The sequence below is a fragment of the Camelus ferus genome, chromosome 5 (assembly GCF_009834535.1).
Source record: "Camelus ferus isolate YT-003-E chromosome 5, BCGSAC_Cfer_1.0, whole genome shotgun sequence".
In the NCBI taxonomy this organism is placed as follows: Eukaryota; Metazoa; Chordata; class Mammalia; order Artiodactyla; family Camelidae; genus Camelus; species Camelus ferus.
The window spans coordinates 59,369,260-59,393,579 of NC_045700.1; the positions used below are offsets into that span (position 1 = coordinate 59,369,260).

At 37.6% G+C, this 24,320-nt stretch overlaps 1 protein-coding gene across 2 annotated transcripts in view; it reads right to left on the minus strand.

Moving 5' to 3' along the window:
- Positions 1–145: 145 nt before the first annotated feature.
- The window catches only part of HIBCH (3-hydroxyisobutyryl-CoA hydrolase), a 69,682-nt gene continuing 45,507 nt past the window's right edge, over positions 146–24,320 (minus strand). For both annotated transcript variants that reach the window (XM_032479916.1, XM_006184319.3), the window contains exons 10-14: positions 23,592–23,650; positions 22,508–22,589; positions 7,279–7,398; positions 4,402–4,435; positions 146–1,578 (exon numbers count right to left, since the gene is read on the minus strand). In XM_032479916.1, the coding sequence (XP_032335807.1) occupies positions 1,463–1,578; positions 4,402–4,435; positions 7,279–7,398; positions 22,508–22,589; positions 23,592–23,650 (411 nt within the window). In that variant the 3' untranslated portion in view covers positions 146–1,462. The remainder of the gene's footprint in view (positions 1,579–4,401; positions 4,436–7,278; positions 7,399–22,507; positions 22,590–23,591; positions 23,651–24,320) is intronic.

Genomic DNA, 24,320 nt, shown 5'->3' on the forward strand with positions numbered 1-24,320 from the left:
CATTGCGTGATTTCAATTTTTTAACATAAAAGACAACATTTTCTGCATTTCTAGCAAATACAAAGGGAATAAAAATCCATTACAAATATTTTCTTAGATCACTCACATCTAATTTAGCAGCTTTAAGAATACAAATGTAAGCATGTTCATTTATCATGGCATCTTTATTCCAAATCTGTTCCTAATTTTTGGGGGGTGGAAAATGCTTCATGTTAAATATATTAAGAACAGAAAATTTAAAGCAATTCCTTCTGGACTTCAATTTCCTCATCTACGAGAAGGGTGCAGGATATAATCCTTGATGTCTTTTTCAGTTTTGCCTACTTTTTGTTCTTCCCGACCTAAAGTTCTCTTAGTTTCTGAGGCATATAAATGAAGGAAAACTGTACAAAGCTATAAAATAAATTGTACGCTGACCTTTAATTTTAAAATGATTCTTACCTAGACATTAACATTCCAAGTCTGGAACACCTACAGTTGTGTACCTTAAACAAAAACAAAAACAAAAACAACTTATTTTGTCAACAGACTAATTACTGAAGGTATTTTTATTTTGAACAGAAGTCCTCATTTTCAATTTTTTCTCCTGCTTTGAACTGTGTAAGGACGAGTAACTGTTACCACACAAAATTCTGGTGTAAATTGCAGAAAGCAAAATGTCTCTATCTTAGAGATTAGAGTTTCCTAATGCCTCATTCTGCCAGATTAGCAAATACCACAAACAACAAAAAATAATGCTGTTACTTTCACCGTAGGAAGGAATTCTGCTTAACTTCAGGGACGGCCAAGGCTGAGCTGATAATACTGGAAAGACAGCCTCATAAAAACCTCTTCCTCTTCTCTTTGCCTGAGATTTCTAATGTTATAAAAGGAACACTTCTGCTACAGTAACTCATAATTATTTTAAAATAGATTTATATATGGAGAAAATTCTATGAAGTGTTAACATAGTACCCAAAAAATTTTCAGGGTTTTAATTTTTTTATAACCTATATATGTTTATTTAATCAACATTTAAAACCATTACCCAAAGCCAAAACATTAAGTTCCCATTTCAGTTAGATACACTAACTAAGGATCTCTAAAGACTCATCAAATTTTCCCATTTTTTAAAATAGGGGCTGGCAAACTTGCTGAAAAGGACCAGATAGTGCATTCTTTAGGCTTTGTAGGCTTTACAATCTCTCTTGCAGCTGCTCAAAGCAGCCACAGGTAATATGTAAACGGAAGGGTACAGCTATGTTCCAATAAACCTTTATTTATGGACCCTGGTATTTGAATTTGATGTAATTTTCACATGCCACGCAGTATTGGTCTTTGATTTCTTTCCCAACCATTTAAAAATGCAGACACCATTCTTAGCTAAGGGATATATAAAAAACAGGCAGCAGGCCCGATCTGGCCCATGTACCATAGTTTGCCAACCTCTGCTCCAAAATAGTATTTTAAAAATCCAGTCACTTCAAAATTTCAAATCATTACTTCCCAGAGATTTGAAGTAGCTATTCAAATCTTCATCAGTAACTTCTTTTAAATCAGCTGGTTTCCACTTTGGACTCTGGTCTTTGTCTACTAAAACTGTCAAGTAAAGACATAAAAAATGTTAGTACATTCCTTTTTGGTATTACCGGATTTTAGTTACTGAAGTGACACAAGCTACCCTGAACTAGGCATTTTTTTTTTTCCATAGCACATCTTTTCTGCAAAGTTGAAATTTTTGTATGTGCTCCTTTTTTCCACCGTAAATTATGGATAAGAGATACCGATGATGATCTGTGCGGTGGTTTTTGAACCTGCTAAGCCTGATGCCTCTAGCTTGAAGACATCTACTGAACTAATCCAATGGTTTAAGCCTTGGAACTTTTTCCTTTTTCAAACAAAATCATAAATGAAATCTGTTATAAAATAGCTAAGACCAGAGTTGGTGTTGTTTAAAGGGAAGGTGGGGGGGGGGTTGGAGGGCTTAGATCTGCCTTCTAACCTTCTCTACATTGAATTAAGAGGAAAATTACTTGAGGGGACTTTATACATAATTAAATGTGGACATTGCCATTTTGCTGAATCTTCTAGTTCACACTGAATTAAAATACCAGACCACTTCAGGTTGTCACGAGAAACTCCTCTTATTTCAATGTAGTCATCACTTAGGGTAGCCACATAGTATTCCCACAGGACTAGGAGTATGAGGCAATCCATAACCCCCTTAAAAACAGGAGAACATCAATTCCCTGGTGTGATAGCAACTACAGTTACTCAAATGTTACCATGTGGGAAACTGGGTGGAGGGTACACAGGACCTCTCCATATTATTTCTTACAACTGCATATGAATCTACAATTATCTCAAAAAAAAAAGAAAGGGAAGGGGGCTATACCCAGTATGGTTATGGTAGGGAATTTCAACCATGCTTAAAATGTGCGTAATTCCTGTGAAGAATGAAAATATTTAAACATACAGAGTCTGCAGTGAACCTAAAAAAAAAAATGAATTTAATCACTAAAAGGCTGAATAATTGAAGAAGCAATCTGGGAACCAAAGCAGCACGCTGCCTCAAGAGGCGGAAGGAAGGGGGCTTTATGCATAATTTAATGTGGATACTGGAGGTTTTCAAGGTTTGGCTGCCTAACTATAGGACTCCAGGATCAGATCAGTGGTGATACTGAACACTGATCCCTGTCAATTTGAAAGTTCTACATTCCCTGGGGAGAGTAAATGAAAACAATCCTAGAACATTCTTTCTACAAGAATCTCTCCCCTTTTAAGCCCTATGGCCAATGCTATCTACCTCCCTGACAGTCCACTGAAGGGCAAAAGGAAAGAGAGTATTAATCAAATCTGCATGTTGCTTAATTTCAAACTTACAGAATTTTAATCTACCATAGATATAACAAGTTCTTGCCATGCAGACAACTCAGCCTTTTCAGGTTTCATGAAGCATCCACTCAAATTCCATTTGGTAGCTCTCTGGCTCTTCTAAAATAATCCATTTTTATTTTCTTCTATAATCAGGAAGAAGTTTATTCTAGATGTTGAGAGTAAGAATTTTTGACAGCCATTCCCCTAATTTGCTAGTTTAACTAATCTGCTACATATTTTATAATTAGCAATTTGTTGCAAACATTTGTTTATGAAAGAACATCTAACAGTTTTACCCAGAATAGATACTGCTTTCTGAAGATGAGGCTACATATTTTCTCTTCATTAAAAAGTAGCTTGATAAGCACCTGCTTTGTGAATCAACTTTGCTGCTACTTGGTTTCTACTCTTTTTCCTTTAAATAACTGACAATGTATCTAAAAACAATACCTTTCTTTTTTAAGTTTAATAAGGGCTGCTATAACGTAAAGAATACTTCAGCAACATAATCCAAGTAGCACCCAGGTCCTCCTAAAACCAGAGATCTAGGCTCTGATCCATGTGCAGCAAGAATTTGCACAGAATTAGTAGGAAGAATGCAAGTTTTTATAGAAAACATATAGCCATCTCCTCTGACTTAACTCCACGCATCCTCTAAACGGACCTGAATCCACTGTTTATTTCTGATACCGTATCATGCCAGAAATGAAGAGAATTCCAGCACAGTGACCAGTGTGTATTGAAGCTTACAGCTCAGAGAACATAACCTTTTATTCAGATAAAGTATATCCAAAGTCTGTACAATATTGAAGTGATAAAGAAAGACATAAGAAAATTAGGTATGCAAGACAGATGCACAGGGAAAGAACTCATTTTATACAACATAAATAACAGCCATTCTTTATAGGGATATGGGCTTATACTTAAAAAGAAATGGTTGCAAATTTGCTAGGAACAAAAAAAAAAAAGATCAACTATTTCACTTGCTTCTAAATATACTGACTGAAAATGATAAGCAAAAATAGAAATTAATAACATTAGCAGATGTTACTAATTACGTCATATGGTTTTTCTCAATGTCAATGTTTAACTGCTTGGGTGCAGGTAAAGAGGCAGATGGTAGGGTTAACGTTGCTGGGATTTTGCCAAGCCAGGACCAAGGAGAGAGAAAGGGTAGGGGACTTGAGGCTTTTTGCAAGAGAATAAACGCACCTTTCAAAGGCTTCAGCAGAAGAATGAGTTTATAAACTCACACTACACTTAGCAGAGGCAGTCCCCATGCCTGGAGGAGCAGGATTACCTCTCACATATAAATTAAGGAGCAGTGACCAGGTTATTGCAATTTTTAAGACAATGTTGGTTTCAAAGACTGATCTTCCCTCATATACCAGTTGGTAATATTAAAACACACATGCATACAACTTTGCAATCTTTATAAAAGTTTGATTTTCACTAATAAAACAACTATCTTTTTTTTTTTTTAAACAGTATGAACTCACAAATCCTACTTCCATAAAAGCCAGGAAGTAAACAACTGTCACTTACCTGCCCTAACGCCTTCATGAAAGTCATGGCCCCTCTGAAAGAAAATGAAGATTAAACAGGAGATTTCTGGGCATCCTCATTCCTGATGATCTTACCACACCGCCCCCCCCCCCCCCGCAGCGTCAGCCTCCCACTCCCATGACCGCGCCCCACCCTCACCCCTGCCAGCCTTCACATTCCCAGACTGGGCCACCTCTGACAACGCTCTCTCTGATAAACCACCTCCCATCCTTATCTGCCCAGCTGTCTCTGTGGTTGCAAATTCCCGATCTTACTGAGCCCCAGTGTATACAACTGTCTCATCGTTTGTTTTGGCTTCACTTTGCTCTTCATCCAGCCCAGTTCCCCCAGTTCATTAATGTGCTCAATTTTTCTTGAAAAATGCCCCCATCTCCCTCAAGCCTTTTTCTTCCTTTATTCTATCTTGGCAAAATCTCAGCACCAGCTGAATCCTACCATTTACCTCTGCCTGCATTCACGCAACTAAATCTTACTGCAGAAAAGCCATACAACTGTGATTGGCTTTTAAAATTCATGATCGCACATCTCAAACAGGCATGGAAAACTGCCCAATAATCCATGCTCTCTTCTTTACTCCAAGAAAATGACTGAAACTGTCTTTTCTCCCCTCAACCCCTACCTGTAGCAAATTCTACTCTATATTCTCAGCTCATGACTCAACCTTCTACTTTATTAAATAAAATAAGCCCTAAGACATGAGCATTCTCTTCTTCCCACCACTAAAATTCTTACAGCCCAACCGCAGCCACCTGTACCAGGCCCTCCTTTTCCTGATGAGGAAGGGACACTCCACTGCCAAAAGCCAGCCCTCCCCTGCATTCCCACTCATATGCCCTCTTCTCAAGGACTTCAATCGAGAAGGTTATCCATCTCTCTTTTCCTGGCATCATCAGTGTAGGAAGTATAACTTAACGGCTAAGTGTAGGTAGTTCAACCTCACATCCATCAAGGCCTATCAACGCCAGCCCCTACACTGGTCTCAAATCCATTTACTTTTCTCCACTGCCACCACCCTGGCCTAAGCCACTACTATCCTGAACCTGGATTACTACAGTAAACTCCTGTCTCTTCTCTACATCCACTTGTGAACCCCTCCCAAACCCCATCTCCATTCAGCAGCAATAATTACCTTCTTAAATCAAACTAAATCGGCCCCTGCTGAAACCCAAGAGGCTTTTCAACACACTCATTTCTCACCCTTCAGGTCATAGGTGATGTGACACCTCAAAGAGGGCTTCCTGGACCTACTTATCTAAAGCAGGTTTCCCTTTGCCTCCCCCAGCCCCTCTTGTCTCCACATCATTCTCTTCTATCATCACTGTATGTTTGTTTTAGAGCACAACCTGCAATTATTTTACTTGTTTTGTTTGCTTGTTCTTCATAGTCTCCACAGGCTACACAATCCAAGAGAACAAGGACAGACAACAACAGACTACTTAGCACAGTGCCTGGCACACGGCTAACATTTGCTGAAAGAATGAAGGAGGGAATCGATCGATCTAGTTAGGCAGTGCACTAACTGTACAGAGAAAGACAGCGACTGGACGAGGCATACTGGGCAGTGGTCAAGAGTGTAACCACCTGGTTTCACACGCCATGTCTCTGCCACTTAATAGCCGTACCACCTCATTAAGGCAGGTAACTTTTCTATGGCACAGTTTCCTCGTCTGTAAAATGGAAACAATAATAGTAGTACCTGTCCTTCTAGAGACAGTATACTACTTAATGCAGAGAATGCACATAAAGTGCCTGGCGCAGCACCTACTCATAATAAACAAAAGACCTCAGCTTTCATGGACCAGAAGTGACCTCAAGATATGACAAATGGTGGGGGAGGATACAGCTCAGTGGTAGAACACATGCTCAGCATGCACAAGGTCCTGGGTTCAATCTCCAGTACCTCCATTAAGTCAATCAACCAATCAATCAATACCTAATTACCGCCCCCACCCTCCCCAAAAAAGATACAATTAATAGAGTTTAATTTATGGTTGGATGAACTATTTCAAATACCTTAACTATTTCAAGACATGGAAGTCCGTTAGGGATGTCTGCTTTCTAGTTATAGTATATCCTTTAGGCCATGAGTTTATTGACCTAAGGGTCCTCTACACGTAACACAAGAGACAATTCTATTTTTAAAGAGTTTATCTGGAAGAAGAAATCACTATGACTTTGAACTGTTTCATGAAGTCAATAATATTCTATGTGATTATTGCCTATTTTAAGTGTATTTATAATGGTACTTTCATTTTTTTACTGAAGTATATTCAGTTTGCAATGTGTCAATTTCTGGTGTACAGCATAATGTTTTAGTCATACTTTTAATAAATACATAGATTCATTTTTATATTCTTTTTCATCACAGGTTACTACAAGATATTAAATATAGTTCCCTGTGATATACAGAAGAAATTTGCTCTGTATTTTGTATATAGTAGGTAACATATAGTGGTATTTTCAATCCTGATCTATTAATTAAAACATGTAACAAACTAATAAATTCCATTTGCACATTTTATATATACTTAGATTTAGAGAATTTATGCCTCCTGACCAAGGTCAGGGACTATGCCTGAAAAATGGTTATAATTTCTATTTTGAATATCACACGAGGTTAGAGGCCTTCTTACAATAACATGCAAATATAAATGCTGTTTCGTAAAGTCTAATAATAACTTGTGAGCAGTATTTCCACATGCCTTAAGCTAAGTGGCCTGTTGTATTTTCACAGGGTAGGTTTACAGATAGTTTCAATTTTCTTGTTTGTAATTTTCTATATTTTACATGCTCTACAATGAACATACATTACTTTCATAACTAGAAAATGACAAAGCTTTAAAGAAAAACTCTTACCATACAAGCTTGACTCAGTCGATATTCCATAGTTAATACTTCCGGCAAGGTCTTTGAGGACCCCTCGATGAGTTGCCTTAGTGTGATCTTTAGGGATGTTGGAGACATTTTTTTAATTACCTATTAGAGAAAAAAAATTTTTTTATTAGTTTTAGCCCAATAGTTAATTTACTGTCTATAATAAACAGCTGAGTTTTGATATGAATCATATTAAAACTTGCTCCGTAACAGTACTTTCACATGACAAAATCTGATAAAAGATTATGCCTTAGCCTAATTCTGCCAAAGCACCAAACAAGTTTCTATCCAGTACAACAAAACAGATATTCCACAAGTGAAAGAAATTCTAAACTCATAACTGAAGTAATAAAACAAATCTACATGTCATAGCTTGCCAGACATAAATTATCAGGTAAGCAGTGATTATGCCTAGATAAAATTAATACATGTTATAAACCACTAACACATCATAGGACATTTTGCTTTATACTATAAAAAAGGCAAAGGAGTAGAAATACATATCTCTTCCTTCCCACTCTGTGACTCTAGAGAAGTGTCTTAACTGAACTACAGTCTTCATCTATAAATAAATCCACTTACCTTAGAAGGAAAAAGACATTAATTCGAGGTATTGTGAGGTGGTCTTCACAGTACTCAGATATTTAATAAAGTAAGAAATTACAGGCCTGACTCCCTGGCTGCAATGCTATGCCACTTCCTCCTGAACCTAAAGATGCTATTACTGATGTTCTGACACACGAGTGTGACTGACCACAACTGCTGCAATTGGCATGTGTGTAAATCGGATGCGCGCCCTTTCCTTTGTAACTGCAGTAAACAGTCAGGCGTATTTTTGAATGACTGTCTGAAAGGTATACACACATTTCACTTTTTGAGTTCAAAGAATTTCCCACATCAAGGCTCCAGGTAGCTAGTAGCATCCTTAAGTCTGGAAACAGATTTAGGAACAGAGCGAGTGGGTAGGGCAGTATCTTACCAAGCAGCTGCCACAGCTTACAGAGACGCTGAACAGGAAAAGTTCAGGGATGATCAGCGTCCTGCCTACAGCCACAATACTGCTGAAGATGAGGAGGAGACAGAATTGATCATGGCTTTTACGAACCTAGTTCATCTTCACAGGAACTCATTCTTCTGCCCTCAGTGCTGTGTGGACATGATCCCATTTAATGCCCTGAGAGTAATCCTACTCCATGCTCCTGCCCTCTGGTTGCAGGTCATGAGGATGACAGCACTGCAGTGGTCTGCGTACTGTGCTAGGGGGCCCATCCTTTCCATAGGCAAGTAGGTAATGAGTCCATTTTACTGACAAAATCACTAGCTTCTCTGGGCAGAGCAATGCTCATGTTATCACAGTGAAGACCTCGAAGAACTTCATTCACAACACTAAAAGGCGTACATAAGGAGGGACATAGCTTCCTTTTCTTATCTGTAAAGTCAGTGAAGCTACAATTCCCTTTCCAACAGGGCTGCAGCATGCGAACCCAGGACCATGTACCTCACCTAGTAATACCGTTACAGTTAACTGACCATGTCCTCACTTCCAGGTTTGGCACTTTATGTGCCATCTAGAATTCTCAAAACAAAGCCTGTCTCTCACTGTACTTCCTCAATTGGCTACCAATTAATTTCATAAGATAGGCCACTTAGGACCCCGTTGTCTGTGCTTGTGTCATACACACATACACACACTGGAAAACACTGGGAAGAAAATTTCATTCAAAAAGCTCCACTGGTTCAGACATTTCATGATGTATTAAAGATACTGTCATAAGAAGAAACTGGTGTACTGACCACCCAAGGAAACCGCAGTTTTCAACAACTCTTAGTATGCTGGCAATTCAGCAGAGGCTTAGGGTTTAGACTCGACAGTCAGACAGCTCTGGGGTGGGAGCCCAGCTCCACCACCTCCTACACGGCAGCTTCCTCACTTGTCAAATGAAGTTAGTAATACTACACAATTCATAAATGGAACGGCAATACAGGATAGTGCAACTGAGACAGGAAGGAAGGGGGCAGGGCACAGCCAATCAAGAAATGACACAGCAATTAACACCAAAATGGTAGAAGATTCAACTCCCAGTAGGCCTTGAGGCCCAAGATGGCAGGAGATTTGACTTCCAGTAGGTCTTAAGCTTCATTATATGCTCATTGTAATATGTTAGCATGGTAAATAACACTCCCAAGGCGCCATGACAGTGGACCATAAAAGGTCAAAAAGTGGGCGGTGGTCCAATTCCTGGGAATCCCAGGCCTTCCCCCAAAGTAGCTGGAATAATCCTCCCACTTGTTAGCATATGAAGTTATTGAACCCATAAAAACTGACAATCCCACACCTTATGACCACACTCCCTTCTAAATAAGAAAGCCCACACTCTGTCTATGGAGTGTATCTACTTTAAACTGAGCACCCAACCCCTGATACCTCATGGCCTTTCTCTTACCTTTTAAAACAGCCTGCACTCTATGGAGTATGTATCTCTCTAAATAAATCTACCTTTACTCAACTGTGGCTTGCTCTTGAATTCTTTCCTGTGCGAAGCCAAGGACCCATACTTGGCAGGACATGTCCCAGGAACTCAATCAAGACCTGGGACACGGCCCTCCTCTCTCCCCACATTCGTTTTTCCTATATCACAACATGTCAGCAAGCAAGCAAATCAGAGAAGGGAAGGGACATTTATTGAGCACACTTAGCTCTCAGGCAAGTGCATTCACATATATGCACATTTTACAATAAGGAAACCAGACTCTGATATGAACTTGTTCAAGGTCACACAGAGCAGGAATCCAAACCCAATCTTGCTGACCCCAAAGCCTACCTCCTTCAACTATATGAAGCTATAAAAGTAGTCAGGAATGTCAATGGCTGAAGAAAAGCCAAAAAGAACAAAGATAAAGGAGACAACACTGTGTCAGGTGAAGAAGTGAACAAAAACTTGCTTGTGTAATTTTGATGGCGAAAGGGGAAGACAAAGTCAGGACAGTAGCTCAAGAGAAAACAGAGTCATGGGAAGGCTTTTTTATAAGGGTAGGAAAGCTGTGAAAACAATGGCAGGAGAAAACGTGCCACTAACTAAAGAAGGTAAAACTGAAGATACTGAAAGAGGGAGATGACTGATGCAATTAGTTCCTAGAGGAGACAGAAAAAGATGGAATAAGAACACAGACAGGGGTGTTTCCCTTGACAAGGAAGTGAGACGTGTTAGAGGAATCAAATTCAGTAACATTACTGAGTATCAATTATGCATTAGACACTTAAGGGGAGACAACAATCAACAGGATGTGGTCCTTGCACTCAAAGAGCATTATCAGTACCATAAGCACTGCCTTTTGGGTGAGAGTCCTAGGAACCCTTCTTCTGGTAAGTTTTACTAAAGCCTAGGGAATTTCCAACAAAAGGAAAACTCAGGATCCTGCCTCTGACCCTCTCCTCAGGAGTCCACTAGAACACCCAATAATATACAATCTGACAGGCATTATCAGGACAAAAACAATATTCAACAAGACTACTGATTACAATTAGAAAATTTCTACCAAGTAGGCCTCAGGGTTGACTTAAGGGCTATAACATAGCTATTTCTCTGATTCACTGTGATCTTAGAAAATGAGCTTTTGAGTTTCTTTCCTTTATAAAGAAGAAAATCGTAACACTCTCTAAAAGTCTAGGCTCTGCCAGATTTAATCCCAAAAGAAGGAATGCTAACAGCTAGCAATTCAAGTAAATTTAGATCATTTTACTTTTTAAAAATGTGTTTAAAAAATAGAGCTGATAACTGACTTACATTAAATAGAGGGTAAAGGCAATGAACAGGAAATGAGAGCTTAAGAAGCTAACTAAAGGCAACAAGTTGGCCTGTTTTTTAAAAAGAATAAAGATGTAAGAAAAATACAGATGTGTGTAATTTTGCTCTACTCTGAAAAAAAGGCTACAACATATTTCAAATCTATTAATATGCTGAGATGAACTTTCTAATTCTTCCATTAAAAAAAGAAATTCACTACTTTAAAAAACTTTCTTTGAACTGTTTTTTTTTTAAAAGCATCAAGAAAAAAGTTTAAGCCACAGACAATAACCACTTAAGAAGTGTTCAATGTAGTTTTCACATTATAGAGGTCAGAGGAGAAGGAAAAACCATTCACTCATACTATACTACAGAAATTGTTTAATTTGAAAAGCAGGTATTTTAAACACTTCCAAGGCAAAAGAGAAAATAAGCAGTGTAAACTGGTCAAAACAAATCATCTGAGAGAGTATAGAAAGCATGTTAAGTAGAAATAACGTTCTCTACAAGGGCAAACTGATGCTCAGAAAATAAACTAAGGAATACTACAATTAGAAACACCTTATACTGTTGGATTTTTAATTTTTTTAAAGCAAACCTAAAGTAGTATATCCAACCACTTTTTAAGTCCATAAGAACATAGTTAAAACAAGTTATCAAAACCCCCAAATAACAAACTCCTGTTCAACATTACAGCTGGTTAATGTAAAGAGTTTGTAATGAAATCTCTCATTTATGGCTGCCCTAAATCTTCTGGACACCGTCTCTACATTTTGATAGTCCCTTCAGTGTAACTTCCAACTATCTAATGGATGAAATTAAACAGTTTCTGTTTAAGTATCCCCAAAATTCTGTGAACTATCTATGCCCCTTAGTAAGACTCTTTCTGCTCGGAGTACCTAGAGTCGGCTTTGTTTTCTACAAGAATTCTCACCAACAAAGAGCCTAAAAATATAAACAGGAAAAAAATAAGGTATATAGGTGAGGTACTGAAAAAGAGCAGGCAGCAGCACTAGTTAAAAAAGCAATCACTATAGGTAATTAAGATGTTAAAAAAAACCACAAACAACTTTCCAGTAAATTTGACAATTTAAATGAAAGTGACAAATGCTTTAAAAAACATGCATTGCCAAAACTGGCCCGAGAAGAAAATACATCTGATTAGTCCTCTATCTATTAAGATAAACTAATCCATAATTATAAACCTTCTCACAAAGAAAACTTCAGGTCCACATGGCTTCACTAATACAGAATTTACACAAACTCTTAAAAGTCTTCCAGAAAATGGAAAAAAAAAAGGGGGGAATTTGTTCTGAGTCAGCATAACCTTATTACCAAAATCTGACGTGGAAATTACATGAGAAATTATAGACCAATCACTTTCATAAACATAATGCAAAAACCCTGAACAAATATTAGTGAGTCAAATCCAGTAATATATAAAAAGGGTAACACATCATGACCAAATGGGGCTTACTTCAAGAATGCAAAGTGAGTTCAATATTCAAAAGTCAATCACTGTCCCAGAAATACATCCCTACTTACATGGTCAATTTACACCACGCAATCCAATGATGAAGAAGAAAATCTTTTCAACAGATTGTGCTAGAACAACTGCATAACAATATGAGAAAAAAATTAACTAATATCTCACACCATACACAAAAAATTAATTTGAGATGAATCTAGACCTACAAAAAAAGTAAACACTAAAAATTTTTAGAAGCAAGCACAGAAGAGTATTTTTGAACTTGGGAGTAGGTAAAGATTTCTTGGGATACAGAAAACAATACTCATGAAAGAGAAAAAAGTTAACTTAGGCTTCTTTAAATTATAAGCTTTTAATCAAAAATTACTGGAATGCATCACATTATTAAAGGTAAAAGGAAAACCGTATGATCATCTTGATGCAGGAAAACACTCATGGTAAAATACAGCATTCATTCAAAACAATTACAAAAAACCTCTTAGCCAACTAGGAATAGAAGGAACTTCCTTATACTAATAAATAATACCCACAGAAAACCTACAGCAATCAACGTTTTTAATGTCCTTATAAGCTTTCCATCTGAGACTGGGAATAAACCAAAGATGGCTGCTATAACCACTTCTATTAAGCATTCTGCTGGAGGAGCTAGCCAGTATAAGAAGCTGGAGGAGGCGGTAGGAAACACAAGGGATAAAGACGGGAGGAGAGGGAGGAGAAGGAAGGAAAGAGAACGGATGAAGGAAGAAGGAAAGATAGATGATATCATTACGTATACAGAAAATCCAAAGTAATCTAAAAAACAATTAAAATAAATGAGTTTAGCAAAGCCATTGGACACAAGGTCAATATACAAAATTAATTCCAATTACAATTATATAGGTTAACAAATAGAAAAAATGTAATACCATTTATAATTGCATCAAACCCCATCAAATATCTAGGAATAAATCTAATACAAGATGTATAAATGCAAGTCCTCTATAAAGAAGAGTATAAAACATTATTGAGATGAATTAATGAGGACCTAAAATAAGAGAGCAACATATCTTATTTATGAAATGGAAGATTCAACAACTGCTTTCCTCTTGGGAGTCTGGAACTTTGTAATATATGCAAGGTAGACAGTACCTACATGACCAGTCCACAACGAAAGCCTTCCCATGTGTTGTCTCAACTAGTTGCTGGAGGAATTAAGCAAGTCGTGTGTGATTCCACTGGGAGAAAACGCTTAGAAACTTGCACCTGGTTTCCTTTAGATCTCACCCCGTGTGCTTTTCCCTTTGCTGATTTCACTTTGTATTCTTTCACTGTATTTAATTTTAGCCATGAGTATGACTATGCTGAGTTCTGTGAATCCTCTGGTGGATCACCAAACCCAGGGGCAGTCTTGGGAACCCTTGATACAGAAGGCAATGATCCCCACTGCCTTTTAGCTTCCAGTGGTGTTGAGAAATCTGAAGCCTTAATATGTGACATTTTATTCTCTAAAACTTGCCAGGGTAGCCAAAGATTTCTTAAACTGGACATAAGAGAACTAACTACAAAAAAAAAGGGATTTTTGGATTACACAACAATTTTAAATTTCTGTTCAATGACACCATTAAGAGAGAGAAAAAGCAAGTAACAGACAGGAGGAAGATATATGTAGTATTTGTACTAGATACAGGACTTAATATGCAGAAGATAGAAATAATTCCTATAAATTAATAGTAATAATAAAAAAATTTAATAGGCACTTAAATACCTACACTGCCAACAAATGTATGAACTGATGATCAACGTCATTAGCCATCATGGAAATGCAGATTAAAACCGCAATACGATGCTATTTTATATACACCAGAATGAGTAAAATGAAAAAGACAAATAATATCAAGTGTTGGTGAGAATGTGGAGCAATTTAGTATGCAAATGTAAATTGTTACAACCACATTGGAAAACTGTTTGACAGTAACTATTAAGATAAATGTACACACTGTCAAACTAAACAAAAACGCCATCAGACTGAGGTGCCCTTAACGCTTTAGTAGCCTGTAAGCAAATCACAATCTAAGCCTGTAATGCCTCAAGGTTAAAAATGGAAACCTAAGGACAACCAATCATAAACAGCCAATTAGGTTTTCCCAAACAACGCCAACACTTAAACTACAGCCAATCAAATAATTTCCTTGCTTTGCTTCCACCTGTTCTCCATAAAAGTCATTCCCTACGCTCTCATCAGTGGAGCTTTTCTAACCATTACTGGTCTGGCACTGCCCAATTTAAATCAACTTTTGCTAAATAAACCTTTAAAAATGTGAATATGCCATAGCTTATCTTTTAACAACGTATGTGATAGCTCTGCATTATTACTCCTGGGTATGTACAGGAATGTGTATCTTTGTTAACCAGAAGACACAGACAAAATGGCTCACAGCAGCATGATCCCTAGCGGTAAAAACCTGTAAATAAACCCAAATGTCCATCAACAGTAGAAATGAATTAATAAAATGTGCTATGTCACACAACAGGGATATGTCAGAGCAATGAAAACTACTGCTACATACAAAATGGGTGAACCTCACAAGCATAGTACTGAGCAAAAGAAGACAGAAAATGTATGATTTTGTACACAACTCAAAAATGAATAAAATCCTAAAATCCTTCAAAAGAGCATTTGTCTTTTGAGTTTGAGTGTGTGCTCTGTTCTGTCTGGTATACCTTTGCCACTTGGCAGCTCATCCTCTTCTTTTATTCTCTGCTCAGAGGTCTCCTCTGTGAAGCCTGTAAGACTCCCTCCACCGTGTGCTGGACACCCGCAGTCATTTGTGCAAGCCTCTGCTTTAGCAGCACTTACCATCCTGTCTGGGTACGTGTCTATTCCACTAAACTGTCAACTCCCTCTGAGAACAGGTACTTGAGGGTCCATTTTGGGGGCTCAGGGGCAGCACAGCGCCTCACCTGTTCATCCCTCATCCCTGCCACGTGGAATGCTCTGTGACAGGGGTCTGAAAATACAGGGGTAAGCAAGCTTCTCAGGAGCTGATCGTCTGCTATAGATAGCAGTCAATAAAGAAAACGACAGAGCAGCAGATAGAAAAGGACATAATGGGATGGGGACAAGCAGACAGGGGTCTTCACTGAATAATACTGCTACTTTTATGGTGTTTTACAGCACTGCTGCTAAGGATCTAAAGCTTTGCTGTGCCGTTCTAAGGCTTCAAAGGGAAGCATTTCTTAGCATTTGTCCTCAGGACTGAGTGAAAAACTAAGTAGAAGGTGGAATTTAAGCTACAATAAACCACATCATCCATTATTTTAAAATGAAGCAGCATAAGTCTGTGTTACATCCTGTCTGTTAAACAGGTTTTTGATTTTTTAAACTCGCTTAAATCAACCATAGTTAAGAGTTAATGTTGCGCTATGAATTGTGAATATTTTTCTAAATCATCTTATACATTATGTACTTACATCTATAAACCTTTTCCGGAAATGTGCAGATTGACAACAAACCAACAGAAATACAAAACACCTAAACAAGTTGGTCTGCTTCACCGAATACCACCGCTTCACAGAAATCTTATTTTTAAATATATTTTCACTATTCTGGAGGGTCACACTGTTATATAAAGTCCAAATAATACTTTTAAAAAAATGAGCACTAATATTTCTTTCTTCTTAGAAAAAAGCTTAGAACCAGTCCAAGAAGAGTACTTTTTGCAACCTTAAACTTCTCTAGTACTTTCTTAAAAGCATTGACAATTTAAATAAAACGACAGTATCTAAAGACTCAAGTACCGCTATTTCATGATATCCTGAATGCTCATGAGAGCACTTAAGGGTCACTGAGATCCATCAGTGGACTGGAAACCATCTTCTCTTCCTGTCTACATAAGCTGATGCATTTTCCCCTTAAGGTTTATTGTACTCTTTCCCAAAGGCACAATGTATCTATCAGCGCTACCATTAAATTACTTTTGTTAATAGTAGTAAACTGCATACCATTATGGGTACCTTCAGCAAATATAACGCTCACTTCTATAGATTAAACTTTTTTAAATGCAATTTGGTATGTCATTTCACTTTTCAAATCATTAGCTTTACTTTCACATCTGATAAAAATTCACTCATTTTAAGAGCACAGTTCTACAAATTCTGAATGACATACACAGTTGTCCAACTAGCCCCACAATCAAGATGTAGGACATTTCCACTGCCTCAAAGGCTTCTCCTTCCCTCGATCCTATCCCCTAGCAACTTATCTGTTTTCTGTGCCTGTAATTTTGCCTTTTCTAAAATTTTATAAAAATAAAATCATACAGTAGTCCTTCGTGTCTGCCTTCTTTCACTTGGCACGATGCTTCTGAGGCTCATCCATGCTGTGTGATGTATCAGCTCATCCCTTCTTACAGCTGAGTACTCCACTGTATGACTACATCACAATCTGCTTACTCACTCAATAGTTAACAGGGATTGTTGTTTCCAATTTGAGGCTATTATAAATAAAGGTACTATGAACCTGTGAGTACAAGCACCTCGAGGGCATATGTTTACATTTTTCTTGGGTAAATCTCTAAGGATGGGACTGCTGGGTCTTACACTTAAGTGTCCATTTAACTTTATAAGAAACTGCCAAACTGCTTTCCTGCCAGCAATATGCAAGCTGGTGTGGATACCATCAACCTTCTAAATCTCAGCCATTATAATGGATGCACAGTGACATTTCACTGTGGTTTTAATTTGCCTTTTCCTAAAGATTAAAGATCTTGAGAATTTTTTCATGTGCTTTCTGGCCATACATGTATCTTCCTGGGTGAAATGTCTAGATTTTTTAGTTGCGTTCCTTATATTCTTACGTTGTAAGAGTTCTTTGTATGTGGTGGATTAAAGTCCTGTTAAAAGATACATGTTTTACAAATATCCCCCCTCCCCAATCTGTTGCTTCCTCATTTTCTTGATAATGTCTTTCAAAGAGGAAAAGTTTAATTATAATAGATTTATCAATTTTTTTCTTTTGCAGTTCTTGCTTTTTGCATTAAAAAAAAAAAGTGGCTAACCCAAAGTCACAAAATTTTCTCCTGTTCTCCTTTGGAGTTGTACAGTTTTACCTCTTACATTTAGGTGCGTAATCCCTTTTGAATTGCAAATGCTGTGAAGGAGCTCAGAGCACATCATCCCAAGATACAGCACATTGGCATACTGATTCTTTTGAGTTACAGTCACTTGAGAAATAACAGGTGTAAGAAGGGCACTCTGACCTTACTCTTCCTGAAAGCAGGAGATAATACCAAATGAAAGGTACCCTCCCTGTGCCAGAAGGAAGACATTCTGATCACCAGAGACAGGGAATTTGTGGCTAAGAAATCTGTACAAACAAACTTGTTAAAATAACCCTTATCTTCCTTAATTTCTTCACCACTTACTACTCCTAGCCCAAAGTTCTCTGTTTTGTCAGTTCTTCACAGACTTATTGTTTCTTTGCCTAAAAGGTACAAAAGCTTCCTGCTCTGATCACTTCCTCAAGTCTTCATTCTCTTGTGCAGATGCCTATGTACATGTAAAAATTTAACAGAATTTGTATGCTTTTCTACTGTTAATCTGTCTTATGTAAGTTTGATTCTTAGGCCAAGCCAGAGAACCCAAGAGGGTAGAGAATTTTTAACTCCCATACAAGGGCAAGGTTAAGAGTCAAGAACTTTTCTTTCTTCCATACAGATAGCCAGTTGTTCCAGAACCATTTATTAAAGACTGTCTTTTCCCCACTGACTTACCTTGGGAGTTCAGAGCAGGTTTTATTCTAGTATTAATTACCCCCACTGCTAAAGTATAAACTGTCTGGCTGATGGGAATGTGAATGCTTCCCAGACCTGTATGAGCCTTGCTAACTATTCAGAGTACTGCCTTCCTGTGACTCTTCCGCTGGTCTTCTGAAGTTTTACCCCCAAAAACATACAGATCAATAGTCTGGAAATTCCTGCAGGAAGAAAGCTGGGTCAATCTTAGGGCTCTCTTGTTTGTTTCCCTTCTCTCAGGAATCACATGTGCTGCCTGCATTGTCTAATGTCTACAAACACTTGTTTCATACGTTTTGTCCAGTTTTCTAGTTGTTTACAGCAGGAGAACAACTCTTGTAGCAGTTTTCCTGAATATCAGTCATTTTATTTTTAAGTAGTACAGTACATAGGTAACTCTCAAAGCATAAAGCTTAGTAATCTTTTAAGTTTAATTTCTCCTCTTAATACTGTGCTGCTCTTCTTACATAAACTCTATGCCTTGGTTATCATTCTTAGCTTTCCTATCTTCCCCCCAATTCTTCAGTGCATGAATTCTTCACAGAGGCCTGGCATATTCTTGTATATTAACTTCGTCAAGTGAAAACTGAGTTTTATTTACTCTTCACAAAATGAGCATTTAAAAAACACACACACACAGACACACACACACATAAATCTCACACTGGTGACTAGAAAGAAGAAATTCCCAAGAATTTTGACTTTTCTAGTGCTGGAAAAGGAAAGTGTATGCCCTCTCTCTACACCTTTGACACAGCAGCCTATCCTACCACCAGTAACCAAGGAAACACCTAATAGACAAGTCAAAAGCAACCATGGTCCCTGGCCATTTGCTCAGGGCCACCCTCCCGGACTCACTGCTCTCTACTCTTGTTTCTCTGCCTCTCTTGGCTGTGGACCTCACTGCCTAGCCCTCCTAAGGACTGCTGACCCACTTACATTATGTCCTCGGCTTAGTGTCCTTGCTGAGAGTTGAGGTGAGGGGGGTAATTGCAATCCCTTCTACCTGTGATTGCTCTGATTATTGTTATCACTTGTAATTCTGGAAAAGAAAAACTTCTCATCGGCCCTGAAGAATCTTCTTCACTTTGGCAAGCCTAATAGTCTCACCACCAGAATGGGGAAACTGAAACAGGAGAACACTTCCTACAACTCAACAACAAAAAACCCAATTAAAAAATGGGTAAAGACCTTAAATAAACATTTCTCGAAAGAAAATACAAAATAGGTCAATAAGCATACGAAAAGATGTTCAATACCACTAACCATTAGGAAAATGCAAATCAAACCCACAGTGAGATATCACCTCCCACCCAACAGCAATTAGGATGGCTATTACATAAACAACAACAACAAAAAGGACAGAAGGACAGAAAGTAACAAGTGTTGGGGAGGGCACGGGAAAACTGGAACCTTTGTGCACTGTTGTTGGCGGGAATGTTAAAATGGTGCAGCTGCTGTGGAAAACAGTACAGAGTCCTGAACATACTAAAAAACAGAATTACCGTATGATACAGCAATTTCACTTCCAGGTATGTACCCAAAAGAATTAAAAGGGGTGTCTTGAAGATTTGTATACCCATATTCACAGCAGCATTATTCACAAGAACCAAAATGTAGAAGCAACCCAAATGACCAACAATGGACGGATGAACAAAATGTGGTCTAAACATATAATGGAATATTACTGAGCCCTAAAAAGGAATGAAATTCTGCTACGGCATGGATGAAACCTGAAATGCCATGGTAAGTGAAATAAGCCAGTCACAATAGGACAAATGCTGTATGATTCTACTTATGCAAGGTATCCAGTGTAGTCAACTTCACAGAAAAGGAAGTATAGTGGTGGCTGCCAGAGACTGGGAGGTGAGGAAATGTTTAATGGCGACAGAGTTTCAGTTTTGCAAGGTGAAAATATTCTGGTGGTTGGTTGCATGACAATGTAAATATACTTGACAATACTGAACTGCACATTTTAAAATGGTTAGGATGGTAAGTTTTATGTTACATGTATTTGACCACTATTAAAAACACACACATACACACACACACGAGTACTGGAGTCTGGTTAAGGTTTCTCTAATATAAGCTACCCACCAGGGTATTTAAACAGCCTATTAGCTTACATGAATTGCTTGGCACCATGAATAGCCTTCACCAAAAGAGGGATTAAAAGGAGATTTGATAAATTCCAACCTTAAGCATTATTTTAAAAAAACAAAAGTGTATTGAAACTCTGGAGGAAAATCTAAGAAAGGACATTAGAAGCCATAAAATAAGGTTCTATGAAAATTCTCAGTTGTAAAGAACTTACAACTTCCCCATATTTGTCATTTTTTTAGCCCCATACTATCCTATAGTGATTAGTTAAAACTCTGAAGAAAGGATTTAAAAAAAAAACCCTTATGTCTTTATGTAATGATTTATAAATATGCTGAAAAGATTAAGTCCTGTGCACAATCCTGGAGAGAAAGGAACCCCTAGATATAGACATAGACTAGATGGTTGGCACCTGCAGAAGGTAGACAGGAACTCCTGAAGAGCCTACAGGGATTAGGAGCAATCCTCAAGGCCTACTGACCCAAGTATTAGAATCTTCTTTAAAATTTGTTCAAACATGTGATTTGCACACCTGTCACTGAAGCACCATCAGTTATCTCCTCCTTCTGGGTTGTTTCTGGTTGACATAATTAAAAGGAGCCCTGTATCTGAGCTCTAGCAGGGAAGCCTCAGTGGGAATTTCTTGATTCCCAGCAGGTACTAAAATTGTGGCACCACATTCATTCACCAGAGCAGGTCAAATGAATAAAAATGAAAATCTGTCCTTTCACTGGGAGTGCTTATAGTGATCCTAGCTTGCCAAGCACCCTCTCCCAAACGCAGAATAAACATACTGCTAGAGGAATGGAAGGAAGACTGAAAGACCGTCTGTGTCCTACCCCTCAGTTTTGGGGTAAGCCAGTGGTTTTAAAATAATACGGTTACTTGCCTATTTGCATCACTTTAAAGTGACATCATACAGCCTAGAGGTAATGTGCTGCCTGACTATTTTAAGTGCATACCTAATTGGGCCCTAATGCAAGGGGTAAAAAAAAAAACAAACCAAACAGGAATGTTGGTTTCTATATTGCTCTGAAAACAAGAGAACCAACTTTTAAGTCAGAACCCCTGAAATATAAAATGATTACCTACATTTATGCAAACATTCCTGAAAGTTGTTCATAGTAACATTACTTTTGTGAGTTAGGGAAATACATGGCTGGTCTACTTTATGTCTATTCTTGGAAGGTTAATAGAATTCCAATACTGAGTAAGACCCTAAAAGACAATTAACATTCCCTTAAAAATGAGGAAATGTTTTCATCTTCACAGGTAAGACTTAGATTTTTTTGTCAAAAGTTTCCTGATAAGTGAAATGCTATAATTATTAATTGAAAAATACTATCAAATAAAGACAAGCCAAAATATCATTTCTTTTTAGTATAAGGAAGCAGACCTTTTCCTTTCCTTTGTCTGACAGCCTAAAATACCAAGTTTCATAATCACATGATAGTTTCAAGAATGTCAGTGTCCAATGTGCACTCATTTATGCAGAAACAATTCTTCTTCTATTGTAACCAGCTGAGTCACGTTGAAGAAAGATCAAAGTGTACCTAACACTGAGAAACACTGCTTAAGACTCAGCTCTGGCTCTAGATGGAGCCTCTTGTTAGTTTAAAAAGGATCACTTTTTTATTAAACCTACTGCTAAAAAGACCACATACTGATGGACGTTAAACAGAACTTACAGATTGATGTCACAATTGTAATATACTATAAGCTGACTGTTTTCATTGATCTAACCCATTCTACTAAAAATGTCCCTGAACATTTCTTCTCAGGACAAGGAGGATTACTGGAGATGAAGCATGTTTATGAAGTTCTTCTCTGTTATATTCAAAGGACCTAAAAACAGCTTAGCTTTGCTGTCAAAATCCAGCAGATAGTCAAGGCATTTGGATTTAGGTAAATAAAGGTTTTGTGAAACTACTTTATGAAGCTCAATTGAGTTCAGAAAAAAAAAAAAAAATTATGCAGTGTCACCACCACAGAGCTCTACCACCCCTCAGAGGCTTCCCTATCACAAGAATTCACCACACTCAGGGCAGGAACAATCTATGTTTTACCTTCAGCTGCTCTAAGGCAAAAGATGAACCATCTTGCTGTAAATTTTCAATAATCTGTTCCACAGTATTGGCTGAGAAGCAACTATAAAAAAAGAAAACATGATTTCAACAATGTGCAAGCAATTTCTTCTTTCCAGGATGGCAATGAATCTAAACACAGGTTTTCCCCAAACCCCATTCCAATAATGAAAAGGTTTCTAATCTATTTCACAGGATGATGAAAGAACAGTGTTTCTCTGGGTAAGTGTTTACAGTCTACCTTCACCGCTGCAAAGTAAAGCCTAAGTTTTCTCTTTTGCTTCCCTGTATCTATTACATGTAACTAAACAATGCTGTGAAAAGCTGATGCTTCTAAAATGGAGAGATAGTTGTCTTATTTTCCAATAGTTTTCTTCCTCTTGTGTTCCTTAAGTTAGTCTGTCAGTCTCTCAAATCACTGCACAAAACCTTTTGCTGATCAGCTTGATTAAGACCTTCAGAGAACATGACTTTACAAAGATAAAAGATAAGTTAATTCAAACTTTCACAGATATAGAATACAAACTTGTGGTTGCCGAGGGGAGGGGGGTGGGAAGGGACAGACTGGGAGTTCAAGATTTGTAGATACTGACAGGTATATACAGAATAGATAAACAGGTTTATACTGTATAGCACAGGGAAATATATTCAGGATCTTATAGTAGCTCATAGTGAAAAAGAATATGAAAATGAATATATGTATATTCATGTATAACTGAAAAAATTGTGCTATACACCAGAAATTGACACATTGTAAACTGACTATAACTCCATAAAAAAAAAGTTAATTCAAATGTTATTTTCTAGCCTCTCTTCCCCATTAAAGGGAAAAAAAATGTTTTGCACTAAAACAAATTAGCATGATAGATTACTTAAATATAATGAATTTATTTCCCCCTGAAATTGGCAGGAAGCTACTTTCAAAGTTAAGTGAAAAAAAAACACTGTTATCTGATTGCAGAATTCGGTATATTACCTGAACACAATGCAATTACAGTGGTAGTAAATTCAGTTTAATATAGTCTTTCCAAAGGAACAGATATAATTGAGATCTCTCTTTAGGTACCTGTTTATTTTGTCCATGTGTTCCTCAAGTATAAAAGACTTGTCTTGATCAATCTTAGACTATTTGAAAAGAAAAATCTTTAATTAATTTATAGTAACTCAAGCCTTTTAAAAATCCTTAAAATTTTCATATTTAATGATACATTTTGTGACAGATTATAACTTCCAGTCAAATCACATCCAGCCTCATAAATAACTATCACTGTATGCTCAAAATTCAGACAGTATTATTCCAGACTAGCTCTTAAAAGCATCAACAGCAAAAAATGTTTTTGTATTTTTATGTATGTAATTATAAATGATTATGTTACCATTAAAATGCATCAATGAAATTAAGGATTGCAAGGGACCTGAGAAGTCATCTTGCCCAAATTTCTGTCTGATACAGAAATCCCATATCCCTGACATCCCTGCAGCACTGACCTCGGGGTTAGGGGCGGGAACAGTACCTCATTAAAGAACTCATAAGTGCTTGAACAACTGTAATTAGGGTTTTTTAAAATTCTGGACCAAAAATCAGCCCTCTCATGTTTACAGTTCTAGTTAATCCCTCTTCAAGTTACTCTCTTCCTACACAGTGCTGTTTTGTGTTCCCGCACAATCCAGGTCCTTCTTATACAGTTTCAGTTTATCAAGGTCATTCTTAAAGTGTGGAACATGTACCTTAGTAGCAGATGTGCCTGAGTCATAGCAAAGTACAACAGGGCTTCACATACCCTTGTTTGTTTTG